Source organism: Lotus japonicus, chromosome 1 (assembly GCF_012489685.1).
Source record: "Lotus japonicus ecotype B-129 chromosome 1, LjGifu_v1.2".
Taxonomy (NCBI): domain Eukaryota; kingdom Viridiplantae; phylum Streptophyta; class Magnoliopsida; order Fabales; family Fabaceae; genus Lotus; species Lotus japonicus.
Window position 1 is genome coordinate 35,403,042 of NC_080041.1, and position 13,340 is coordinate 35,416,381.

The window sequence follows — 13,340 nt, forward strand, 5'->3', positions numbered from 1 at the left end:
TTTAGAACCCCAACTAGAATTTTCTTTTTATACTTTTCGCGTGTCGTTGCTGATATGTCACAGACGCTGAGGTATGTGTATCATTACTGTTACTTTGAAAATGACAATCGTCATTTATGGTCACGATTTCAAGTTAAGTGATTGAGTTTTTAAAAAGAATTGATAATAATGATAAAATGTAGTTCGATTTTTTTTTCCGTGTGTTAATTAAACTGCAACTCCAGTATGGTGAAGGTTAAATATCTCCCGAATAACGTGGTTCCTAGAAATTGAATTCACGACTTATGGATTCAAATATATACTTTTTAATTTTTACTACTGTGAGTTTATGACCAACACTCGTCGGATAATATAGTTTGAATAGAGTATAGTATAACCCATTATTTTTTCATATCCCATTATTTTCTTCACCTTCCAATTACTTCTCTATATTTCTCATTCTTTTACTCTTATCTATACCATTTTCAACACATATCACATGCTTTACATTATATAATTTCAATAGGTGGATATACCTTATGCAGCTATATAAACGTCGATTTTCTTTTTGAGCATAGAAGCTGTCTTCTCGGTTAATGGATAGCTAAAGACAAAAGGCAAACATCTAGAATATCCAAGTTCTGAGTTTTATAATTGGAAACCTTCTTTGTTTATGGTTTAAACCATACCAAGTAGTACTAATGTTAAACTATGAATCCGTTAATTGTCAGCATCCAATGGTTACAGTTTATTATAGACTCGATGTGGCTCACTTTTCATTAGAACCATTTGTCATCCACTAATTAATGTCTAACCTAGCTTGCTCTAGATTCACCACCTGCATTTTATCTAAACAAAAGACGAGGCCACCAGTCCACCACCATCTTGCCATACCCTGAGGCGCAATGGATGGGGGAAAAGAAAAGATCATTCCACTCTTACTTTTCACAGCTGTATTATAGATATCCCCAAAAATGTATATAATATGCAAAAAGAGAAAAGAAACAATAAAGAAAAAGGAAAAGGAAAGTTCCTGGTGATTGATACAATGCTTTTGCAGAGAAAAGCACACCTTGTCGGGGTGACCATATATTCAAATGAGAAGGATAGGTAATACTCACTTTAACAGACTCTTTTATTGATGGCAGTTCAGTAGTACAAAGGGTTATAATATGCTTTCCACGTCCAATTTGATTTTAACATGTTCTGACACTCATTCAATAAATAGAAAGAGAGTGAATTGAAAACTTTCGCACTTCTCTATATTTAATTAGCCTTCCCTTTCAAGTGATCGATTGTCCCTGTGTTTTTCAGTTTTTCTTCTATATATCACTCTTTCTCTCCATCAGGTACACAACAAGCTCAGCAATTCAAAATGAAGATTCACTTCTTCTGCCTTCTATTGTCACTCTCATCTTTCCATGTAAGAAACACTACTTCAGTTGCACCATCTTTTAAAATTTTCACTTCAATTTCTCTATCTAATGTTTAATTAACCTTACTACATTACATTGCATTGCTCCTTAATTTTGCTAAAGTTGTTAATTTCTTCTTGATGTTACATTAGATTACGATTTGAGCCCTTATCGCTTCGATTAGTCTCTAAAAAAATATATTTATGAATGCAGGTTTCTCTAGCAATAACCACTATCAGCAAAGGAACCCCACAACAAACACAAGAAAATTCCAAGCAGATAGTAAACCCTTTCAGCCCCAAAGCCTCTCTCATTCGTTACTGGAACAAACACATCTCCAACAAGCAGACAATTCCTCATTTTCTTCTCTCTAAAGCTTCCACTCTCACTCCACAACAATATGCAACTCTCATGAACCTCCTCAACCAAAAACAACATAAACCCTTCTTCTCTTATAAGGAGCTTCACAACTCCCTATGCACCACACCAAACTTATTATGTTCCTTCGACGAGGACCAAAACCAAAATGACTCAAACATTACCAAAGCCGGCCGCGGTGACGCCGACTTCACCATCTATTCCAACAAACGCTTCTCCAACTACGGCTCCTCCCGAGCCGGCGGGTTCAACACGTTCAAGAACTACTCGAACGGGCTGAACACCAACCGCGACTCGTTCAAAATTTACAGCGCCGCCACAACCCGCCACGGCGACCAGTTCAAAAGCTACGCCGAGAACGGCAACATTGCCAACGCCAACTTCACCAGCTACGGCGCCGGCGCCACCTCCGGTTCCGGCGACTTCGCCAGCTACGACAAGCTCGTCAACGTCCCCAACCTCGGCTTCACCACCTACTACTCCGCCGCCGCAAATCACAAGCTCTCGTTCTCCAGCTACGGCAACGAAACAAACTCCGGCTCACAATCATTCACCAGCTACGGCAAACGCGTCCGCGGCGGAACCAGCGATTTCACAAACTACGCCGCCGGATCCAACATTCTGCAATCCTCATTCACCGGTTACTCTGAGTTAGGATCCGGAAAAACGAACGATTCGTTCAGATCCTACAGTTTCAACGGCAACAACCCCCGCAACAGCTTCAAAAGCTACGGCACCGGATCCACCTCCGCCACCGACACATTCGTCAGCTACCGGAACCGCGCCAACGTCGGCGACGACACGTTCCAGAGCTACGCCGGGAAATCAAGCTCCGGCGCCGCCACGTTTGTGAACTACGGCCAGTCGTTCAACGTCGGAAACGACACATTCACCGAGTACGGGAAAGGCTCTTCCGGTAAGACCGTGTTTGGGTTCAAGATTTACGGGTTGGGACGCGCGTTCATAGGGTACAACAAGCAAGGCGCGTCGTTTTCTGCGTACAGCAATTTCAGCGTGACCAGTGGCAGAGTTGTAAATAGATGGGTTGAGCCGGGTAAATTCTTTAGGGAGTCGATGTTAAAAGAAGGGAATGTGATAGTTATGCCAGATATTGAGGATAAAATGCCTCAAAGGTCGTTTTTACCCCTGGCAGTTACGTCAAAATTGCCGTTTTCGTTGTTGAGGCTCGGAGAAATGAGGGAGATTTTCCACTCGAGGGAGGGATCCGCAAGTGAGCGCGTGATTGTTAATGCGCTGGCGGAATGCGAGAGGTTGCCGAGCCGTGGCGAGACAAAGCGGTGTGTTGGGTCGCTAGAGGAGATGGTGGAGTTTGTTGTCTTGGTGGTGGGTCGCAATGCGGTTGCGAGAGCCACCGAGAATGTGAAGGGTTCGAGGAAGAACGTGATGATTGGGAGGGTTTATGGTGTGGATGGTGGAAAAGTGACGAAGTCAGTTTCGTGTCACCAGAGTTTGTACCCTTACTTGCTGTATTATTGTCACTCTGTCCCCCAAGTGAGAGTTTATGAAGCTGAAATTCTTGACGTGGACACCAAGTTGAAGATTAATCATGGGGTTGCCATTTGTCACCTGGACACGTCAGCGTGGGGCCCAGAACATGGAGCTTTCGTGGCACTTGGGGCTGGACCCGGGAAAATTGAGGTGTGCCACTGGATTTTCCAAAACGACATGACGTGGACCACTGCCGAGTGAGAAGAAACGAAGGTTTTTGTTTACCGTTAGTAGCAGCAGCACACGTTAGAGAATTGAATGATCTAATAGAGTGAAACTGAGACCACATTTGTGTTGTTTTTAGTGGTTTGGAATTTGGACTCTTGTGCGGTCATGCCTCATGATCGTGACATTTTTTTTTGTTATTTAATAATTTGTTGTGCCTTTGAGAAATCTAAAATGTTTGTTTGATAGTGACTAGTATGTTCGTTTTGGACACGCCTTTTTTTTTAATGTAATAGTGTATATTAAAAGACGTGAATTGGCATTCAGGTGACAAATTAAGTGGAGAGGTCAAGAGAATCTGTGGAGGGCTTTCCCCTTTATGGGACTGCATTAGAGAATGATTTCAAGGTTCTGATGATGGGATGATGGTGCCATGGTGGTATGGTGTTGAATGTTGTATTGTTACTGTATGACTTGGCTTTCTGTTTGGATTTTTTTTTATAAGCAAGTGAAATATATTGAAGAGAAGTACAAGGGGTACTTCAACCCAATACAAGAAGAAAGAAGGGAAAGAATAGTACAATGTAGCAAATTACATCAATGCGCTCACTACAAGTATAAAAAAGTAAGGAAACTTTTCTTATATGAATTAAGATAAATGCGCTTTAACAATGGTAATAAAAAGAAAAAATTAGTATCCGGTTAGAATAAATACGTTAGAGTGTTAGAGTCTCACATTAGCTAGAGATGTGGTCAATCAAGTGCTTATATATGGTTTCTTGAGCTAGCTTTTGGGTTGAGTTAGGTCTCCTAATATGGTATCACAACCTATCCTAGATCCATTTGTTGTGGAGACCTCCCATATTTGGGCCACCCTTTTCATTCGGGGTGTGTTAGAGTGTTAGAGTCTCACATTTGTAGCCAATCAAATGCTTATATATGGTTGTGTAAACCTCAACTTTTGAGCTAGTTTTTAGGTTGAGTTAGGTCTCCTAATATATCCAAACACACACTATCATCATGGTGTCATTATATTTGTGCAATGCATCGATCATTTGGCACTACACCATTTTTTTCTTTTAGTAACATGCGTATTTGCAACAAGCAAAAAGTGTTGCTAAAAGTGTCTCGGGAATTAATTTGTGCATGTTGCTATAAATGATTCGTTTTAGGCAACGCATTTTATAACAACACTAAATAAGTGTTATCTATGTAATAATAGGGAACAATTATTACGTGATAATTTTGCTTTTTCTCTACAATAGGTTACATTTTCTCACAGTGTTAGAGAACACAAAAAAAGTGTTGTTAAAAGTGAAGGTATGAAAAACGATAGAAATGAGGGTTTGAATAGCGTTTTCAGAATAAAAACTTCCCACTTAAGATTTTGACAAATCTTTCGAAACACAAGGAAATTGCTTAAGATAAGGGATGAGAAAAGCACACAAGGATTTTATCCTGGTTCACTTGATGAATCACTCAAGCTAGTCCAGTCCACCCGTGAAGGTGATTTCTTCCTTCTTAGAATGAAGGTAATTCACTAATCAGAGATTTGTTACAACTGCACTTGAAACCTACAAGTGACTAACAATACACTGACTTAGCTCACACTATGATTCACTCTCTTAGTCTTCTCTAGGATCCGATCAACCTTGATCTCCTAAAGGTAAACTAAACAAATGTTTTTTAAAGAATATTGTTTACAAGGAAATTGCTTCTTAAAAGCTTGTAGTAAACACAATGAATTCGATGAAGAAAGATTGCTTTGAAGATTTGAATATTGCTTGCGCGTATAAGTTTCTTCCAACAACATCTTTCAGTCTTTAGCCTTTATATATACTCCAAGGATTAGGGTTTGAACATTGCATGAGAATGCTACCGTTGGAGGGCAGATATGGGATTTCCAGCTTCTGCTGTGGCTGAGAATGTTAGGTTAGGTCGTCAGGATAGTACACTTGCTTTTGTACTTTGGATAGGGACGTGACCTTTAACCTTATTGACTTCTGATCAGAGGAATGCTTCGTGTTGGAACTTGTGAAGCTTGTTGATCAGAGTCAGAGGGAAGCATGGATCCTCTGACCGTTGTACCTTCTGATTCTGAACTCAGAGGAGAAGTACTTGGTCTTCAGAGCCAGTTTGCTTCTGGACTTCAGAGTCTCCACTTTTCAGCTTCTGGATCTTCAGAGTCTTCTACACCATCAGAGCTTCTGAACCTTCAGAGTGCCTGGGTTATCAGAACGTCTGGATCTTCAGAACTTCGAGTGAGCTGAGTCCATATCAGAGCTTGATTAACTTCAGATCTTCTGAAGCTTTTCTACTGTTCAGATTGAACATAGAGATTGCGAAAGCGTTGCTAGGGTCACTCTTTAAGCAAAGTGCTTCTGATTTGTGTGAGATTATATTAAGGTCAGAGCCTGTTAAGAGCACATTCAGAAAACACGTTAGAGTACCATAATTGTTCATACTAAAATGTTAACTTGTAATCATCAAAACATAGAGTTGTACTACATGATCAAAACTTGATCTTACAAAAAGTGTCTCGGGAATTAATTTGTGCATGTTGCTATAAATGATTCGTTTTAGGCAACACATTTTATAACAACACTAAATAAGTGTTCTCTATGTAATAATAGGGAACGATTATTACGTGATAATTTTGCTTTTTCTCTGCAATAGGTTACATTTTCTCACAGTGTTACTAGAGAATACAAAAAACTGTCCCTAAAAGGAATAGTTAACGCCAGAACATGAGACAACCAAGAAGTGTTGCGTCAAGTTGTAAAAAAAAAATTGTTACCTTTTGTGTTTATGACTACACTTCTGAACTGTTCCAAAAACAATAAATGTTGTGGTGGTAGCACCAAGAGGTGGAGAGAACCAATTCTCTCTAATGAAGAAGCGACCCATAGCTGCTTCATAGAGATCCACGTTTGGGGCTAAAATCGTTTTTCAAAATAGAGCACCTAAACATCAAATTTTGCTCGCGATCCACGTTTGGTGCTTCTGGAAGAAGAGGACGTGAAACCAAACACACTCAAAATCAGGCAATTAGGACCCACCGCCTGTTGCGTAGCCTTTTATGATTTTATCCCTTTAAGAAAATTTGTACATCGTGAACATCTTGAATTATCTTCTTTCTCGATGAATACACACCTTATTTTTTTCCACCATTTCTTTTTTTGGTACATTGGAAATATATATAAATTACACCCCCAAAGATTGATTTTTGGACTTTTTCTTCCTCAAATCATATGTCTCCCAACTCTTAGCACTTGAGCTATCATTGAGGAGTTTTTCCATCATTTCAATTTAATCTTAATTAACACAACTTTGGGTGATTGAGGTTTAGGTTTACAACTTTCATTTTACTGGAGACCCTTTTGTTGCAATGCTTGTTTTACTTGTGCGTGAAAGTGAAACAAACTCTAATATTGGTGGCAATGGTTGTTGTGGGTGGTGGGTCACATGTAACATTTCGCACTCTCACCGATTAGGTAATGGCCTTATGATCGATACTTTAACCCTAATATCGAGGATAAGCTAACTATATGACAATATAAGTATATATATATATATATATATGTATCTGAATGTGTGCATGTGTGTGCATAGTATGTATGTGCATAATAGGACTCGATTAGGAATAGTCAATAAGTCGGCAAGTCAATTAGGGCAACCTGACAATACAAGTACTAATAGGTATTGGATCAAGCGCTTACCACTACGCCAAAAGCAATTGCTGTTAGTGAGGGTGCAACTTTATTTCCTTATAGCACAGAGTCCTCAAGGGGCTGCGATGTTAAGCGCCATGGGGTGGGATGTTAAGCCCATCGAATCCTAAGGGTGACGCTGGATTAATAAATCCAACAATCTCCCCCCCAGTGTTAGCCGGGGGATTCGAACCCATGACCTTGCTCTGATACCACTTATTGGATCAAGCGCTTACCACTACGCCAAAAGCAATTGCTGTTAGTGAGGGTGCAACTTTATTTCCTTATAGCACAGAGTCCTCAAGGGGCTGCGATGTTAAGCGCCATGGGGTGGGATGTTAAGCCCATCGAATCCTAAGGGTGACGCTGGATTAATAAATCCAACAATAGGGCATAAAACTCAAGAGAGAATAGAGTGATACGAAGATGATATGATCAATTCTCCTAACAATGAGAAACCATTGTCTCAGATTGATCGAAACTCGAGCAAATTCGGAAGACTAGGACTCTGAAGACTCATAATAGATGATATTGAGCCTTGAGAGAGTAAAATACACTCTCAATAACTCAGCACCAGACATGAACAGTGCAGCATAGTAACCATTTTGTCCCGACCTGAAGACATATTAAATAATCAACCAACCGGTGCATTGTGTCACTATTTCCGATTGAAGAGGTCACTATTGTACAATAGTAGCTGACCATGATGAGTTCTTATTTCCCATAAACCCTTCGGAATCCCTTCTGGACATTTTCAGAGCTTGCATCATAACTGGAACCAAGTTATAATCCATTTGCATGAAGCTCCATTGGAGGTACAATATGCTTAAGTGTTAAGCTTTATTTTTGTCAATCAACTATCAACCTATAAAATGGCATCTTCTGAAGCCATTGAACCCTCAAAAATTCATTTCAAGTCCCAAAACTATGTGAGGCAGAGAGGAGAGCTCAGATTCTTAGAAAAACCGGGAAGACTTCTCACAATTTCTTCTCTTCGATCCTCCTTATTCCTTGAGAGTTAGAGTGAAATTCTTGTTCCATTAAGTTTCTGAGAGAGAGAGAGAGAGGAAGTTATCTAGGTTGTTTTAGCTGAGTTATAGGCGAGAAAAGCATGAAAACGATGAAGCTCTGAGTTTTCTGGCGAGCTTTTCCAGTTTCTGGCGAGCTTCTCTGACCTGCAACTGGCTTTTTCGATCAACTTCGTCCGTTCCAGAACCACCCACCACCACCATTCTCTTCCCCTCAGGAGTAGGTCAAGCCCCTAAACTCAGCCCCTAAACTTAGAGGCACTTCGGCGAGGCAACCGTCGTCACCACCATAGTGAAGTTCATCTTCTCCGGCAGACCTTCAAACTGTGAGTGCCCATAATTCATTTTTCGTCATGATTTTCGATTCTAAAACCATCCTTGAGCATGTTAGAGTGATTTTAGGAAGCTTTAGACTAGTTTTAAACCCTGAAACCTTAGGATTCGAAGCAACCCATATTTGAACCTTTGAACACAGGTTTCTCTTCTAATTGATGTTATGGCAGTGAATTGGAACACCATGAGGCTTGTTTTATGTCTTTGGAAGGTAGTAGAACGTCTTAGGATGCCCAGAAATGGAAGAAAGGCTCTGAGAGGGAAATGCACAATTTCACCTTCTCGGGTAGCCATGAAAATGGAAGCTTAAGGAGAGTTCTTTGACCAGAGCTCTTTGGAGTTAGGTTAGTTAGTCTCAAAGAGTAGGAAATGGTAGTAAATAGACCTTAGAGCTAAGTTATAAGTTCAACATTAATGAATCTTAGTACGTAAGTAAGCTTAGGCGTGAGAATCCTAGGAAACAAGAAAGTGCTTAGCTTTGGGATATGAAGTCAGAAGCTAGTAGGTAAGGATATGATAGTGGAAATAAAGGTTAATAGGTTTAGAAGCTAACCTAAGCAATGTTCATAAGTGATTAGGCATATATTACACATAATTAACTTAATGAGTAGATTATTGAACTTGTCATAACCTTAGTATACTTATAATGCAAAGGAAGGAGACGTGGAATCTCAAAGCGATCAACCTTTAAGAGTTCGAGGTAAGGGGGTTAGACAAGACCTTGTCTTGGTACATAACCTATGACTTAACCGTTATGACGATCGAAAGCATATTGATATTTACTTACATGTTATTGAATGCATGTTTGAATTATATGCTTATGTTATGATGAATTACTTGTGCTATGATGCTGAGTTGCTATGGTTGTTGAAGGTGCGAAAAACACTAGAAAGGGGGGGTTTGAATAGAGTTTTTAAACAAAAGTTTTCCCCTTTTTAAGTTTTGACTAACTTAAAAATAAGAACTAGGTGCTAAAGAATATGAAGTAGAGCACACAAGTATTTTATTTTGGTTCACTTGAGATAAAAGCTCAAGTTAATCCAGTCCACCCGTGAAGATGATTTCTTCCTTCTTCTGATGAAGGCAATTCACTAAAATCAATTAATGTTACAACTGCACTTGCAACCTGCAAAGTGACTAACAGTACACTGATTTTCTCACTAGTATACTCTCAAGAAGCTGATCAACCGATCCTCTCAAGACTAGCTAAACACTGAACCAAACTTGATTTAGTCCTCTCAAGACCTGACCAAACTTGGTCTCTTAAGGAACTTTACAAAGTGTTTGTAAAAGGTTTGGGTTTACAAGAAATGCTTCTGAAAAGCAAATAGTAAACTCAGATGTTCAAGAACAATGAAGAAATATTGCCAAGAGATCGGTTAGAATGGATTCAAGAATATCAGCAAAATTTCTTGTGTTCTTTCTTCTATGTTCAGCTCTTATATACTCCAAGGCATATGGTGTAGCTGTTGCTAGGGTTTTGTCCGTTGGAGTGGCAATCTTGTAATATCAGACTGCTAGGCTGAACGAAGTAGGTGGCGGACAGGCTATGACAGTACGATGTGTACTATGACAGCGACCTGTCCTTTCACCAGCTGACTTATGATCTGGAGTGCTTCAGATAGACGTTGGTGAAGCTTCTGATCAGAGTCAGACGGAAGATTGGATCCTCTGACCTTGCAACTTCTGCTTCTGGGCATGTTCCTCAGAACTTCTGAATGCCAGAGCTAGAATAGCTTGGGTCTTCAGAGCCAACTTCTTGCAGGTATTCAGAACTTGAGTCTTCTACTTCATGACCGTTCCTTCTGGAACATCTGGTCTTCAGAACTTCTGACTCCGGTTCTTCAGTACCTCTTGAGAGCTTCTATCTTCAGAACTTCTGAAGGATTTGCCACTGTTTTGAACGAACATGGTGAGCTTTAGAACTCTCTTTTGGTTACCCTTGGGTCTTCTTCTTCTGATGGAATCGGCTTGGGTCAGAATCAGAACCTGTTTGTCACAACTTAAAAGGATAAACGTTAAAGTACCATAATTGTTCATCCTCAAAAACCTTAATTGTAATCATCAAAATATAGAGATGCAACCACTGATCAAATCTTGATCTTACAATTTCCCCCTTTTTGATGATGACAAAACAAGTATTTTGATGAACAATTCTTAGTCAATAAACTGAATACACAAGAGAGACGAGATCAGAGATAAAACTTATCCTTGTGTAACGGTTTATGTTGCTCCTTCTGAATCTAGGATTGCACCTGATTCTGAGCTGGGGTCTCCCCCTGACTCCCCCTGAATCTATGACTTGATGAGATGATGAAGAGTCTAGATTCGGAGTCTTGTGAGGTGATGACCCGGATTCAGTAGTGTTTTTAGGGTCAATTCTTTGTAGGTTTTGAGTCTTTTTGTTGAGTCTCATGTAGTGTTTCATGCACTCTCATGCATTTTTATCTTTTCTTTAGTTTTTATTTTGTTTTGGTAATTTAGTAGTTTTATAGGGAGTTTTCTTGCATTTTAGGTAAAGTTTAGGACTTGCATGGTTTTGTTGTGTTAAGTGAAGGACTTCTTGTGCTAATGAGCTCTTGGAGCTTCTAGAATCTTCCTTGTCTTGTTGGTTAGGTTTGGAGTGCAGAAACTGAAGGAGAAAGAAGGCCAAGAAGCATGGAATTGATGAAGAACATAAAGAGGATTGAAAAGAGGAGTTTCAGAAGCCAAAAAGTCATTTTCAAGCGAGCTTGAGCGCCTAGGCGCTGGGGGATGGGCGCCTAGGCGCCAATTGGTCCAGAGAGCCTGTTTTTTAAGAGCAATTGGCGCTCAGGCGCTCTGAATTGGCGCCTGAGCGCCCAGACTCGACCTGTTAGCCTTTAAATAGGCTTTTTGCCATTTCTTTTGTACCTTTTGTCATTTTTATCAATTTTTACATAAGTTAGAAGAGAGAGCTGGAGTTCTGAAGCTTTGGGAGCCCTCCCTAGGTCTCATGTTCCAGGTTTTATCTTTATCTTCTAGCATGGATTTCATAGCCATGCTTGGCTAAAACACCTTTTTGCTTTGGGTTCCTTGTAAGACTCTTGATGTTTTAATCTTATTTCCTTTTTCTTCACATGAATCCTCTGAGTAAACCCTTGAATTCCATATCTATGCTTTATGTTTCAAGTTAGATCATGAGCTAGCTTTATGCTTTTCTGTAATATAATGGAAATTTGTTATAGATTAGGGACATGATATGGGATTACCTCTTCTATGCTTGCTACTAGGAATAGAGTAGGGGTTGGGGTTTGTTGGCCTGAATTGCATGCTTAGTGCCTTTAGCAAATGTTTAGGTTGTCAAGGAATTGAACCTATCTTTTGACTTTAGAGGATTGTCTATACAAGGCATTGATAGATGATTACATAGGCTATAACATCAAGGAGAGTCTCAGAATTTTTGTGAGAAGAATAGGTTAATTTAAAACTGATTTAGTTAAGCAAGAACCCAAGGCAAGATCACCATTGTTATCACACACTTACATTTCTTAAGTTTGTCACTCAATCACTTGAACAATCAATCATTAAAACTGAATTTTATTTGCTTTCCAACCTTGAACTTGATTCTTAAACCGAATTCGCATTCCAATTCCTTGTGGTTCGATAAATTAAAACCGGGTAGATTCTGTACACTTGCAGGAGAACCAACAAGTTTTTGGCGCCGTTGCCGGGGAATTGTTTGTGGTTTTTGGTTTAAGTTTTTAGTTTGTGGTTTTATTTTAAGTTTTAACTTGTCTAGAATTGGTGCTACTAATCTTTCTCTGTGAGTGTCATACGCAGGTTGCTTTCAAGAGAGGCACCACCATGGGTGGCCGAATGACAGAGGAGGAGATGCAAGCCCACATTGAGGCAAGGATCCAAGAGGGTATCACCCTCCGCTTACGTGAACAAGAAGTTGAGAATGCCAACCGAACTCTTCGGGAACTAACTTCGGGGTCCATGAGCTTTGACTATCCCGGAAGTATTGTCATTCCCGAAGGAGTGGGGAACTTTGAATTAAGACCAGCATTCATCAACATGGTGAGCCAAAGCCAATATGGTGGAGGTTCCACGGAAGATCCTCATGCTCATATGGAGAAGTTCATCCGGAATTGCAACACTTATCGGGTGGTGAATGTTTCTGCAGAAGCAATCCGGTTGAGCCTATTTCCCTTCTCTTTGAAGGATGCAGCAGAGGATTGGCTGAACTCACAACCTCAAGGGAGTCTCACTACTTGGGAAGACCTTGCAGAAAAATTCACAACAAGGTTCTTCCCAAGGTCCCTCTTGAGGAAATTGAAAAATGACATCATGACGTTCACACAATCCTCAGATGAAAATCTTTATGAGGCTTGGGAGCATTTCAAGAAGCTTTTGAGGAAATGTCCTCAACACAATCTTACCCAAGCTGAATGTGTGGCGAAGTTCTATGATGGGTTACTATACTCATCACGGTTTGGCTTGGACGCGGCTTCAAGTGGGGAGTTCGATGCTCTTCCCCCACAAGCGGGGTATGATTTGATAGAGAAAATGGCGATGAGAGCCATGAACTCCGAGAATGAACGCCAAATCCGAAGAAGTTCTTTTGAAGCAGAAACTTATGACAAGCTCATAGCCTCCAACAAGCAACTCTCCGAGGAAGTTGTGGAAATGCGGAAACATATTCAGGATGCCAAGTCCATTGGAGAAAAAGTAACTAGTTTGGAGTGCAAATTTTGTGGTGAATCTCATGATAGTAACCGTTGTACTGTTAATGATGTTGATGGCAAGGTCAGAACATTGACTCAAGGAGGAAAGGCTCCAATCTCAGAACAAGGGCCTCT

The 13,340-nt window shown here is 40.2% G+C and overlaps 1 protein-coding gene and 1 non-coding gene across 2 annotated transcripts; one reads left to right on the plus strand and one right to left on the minus strand.

The window, feature by feature from the left end:
• The first annotated feature begins 1,140 nt into the window (after positions 1-1,140).
• On the plus strand, positions 1,141-3,986 carry LOC130734533 (polygalacturonase 1 beta-like protein 3). The gene is made up of 2 exons (XM_057586994.1): positions 1,141-1,402; positions 1,608-3,986. The coding sequence occupies exons 1-2, from the start codon at positions 1,355-1,357 to the stop codon at positions 3,480-3,482; spliced, it is 1,923 nt and encodes a 640-aa protein (XP_057442977.1). The 5' UTR covers positions 1,141-1,354; the 3' UTR covers positions 3,483-3,986.
• An 8,824-nt stretch (positions 3,987-12,810) lies between these two features.
• Positions 12,811-12,917, minus strand: LOC130734850 (small nucleolar RNA R71). Its single transcript, XR_009018189.1, has one exon. It is a non-coding gene; the product is annotated as a small nucleolar RNA R71 (small nucleolar RNA).
• Between the last annotated feature and the right edge of the window lie 423 nt (positions 12,918-13,340).

Excerpts from the sequence above, each read along its gene's own strand:
- LOC130734533 (XM_057586994.1), top strand. The coding sequence starts at position 1,355 with ATGAAGATTCACTTCTTCTGCCTTCTATTGTCACTCTCATCTTTCCAT. Across the intron at positions 1,403-1,607 it reads TGTCACTCTCATCTTTCCAT|GTTTCTCTAGCAATAACCAC; the intron begins GTAAGAAACACT and ends TTATGAATGCAG.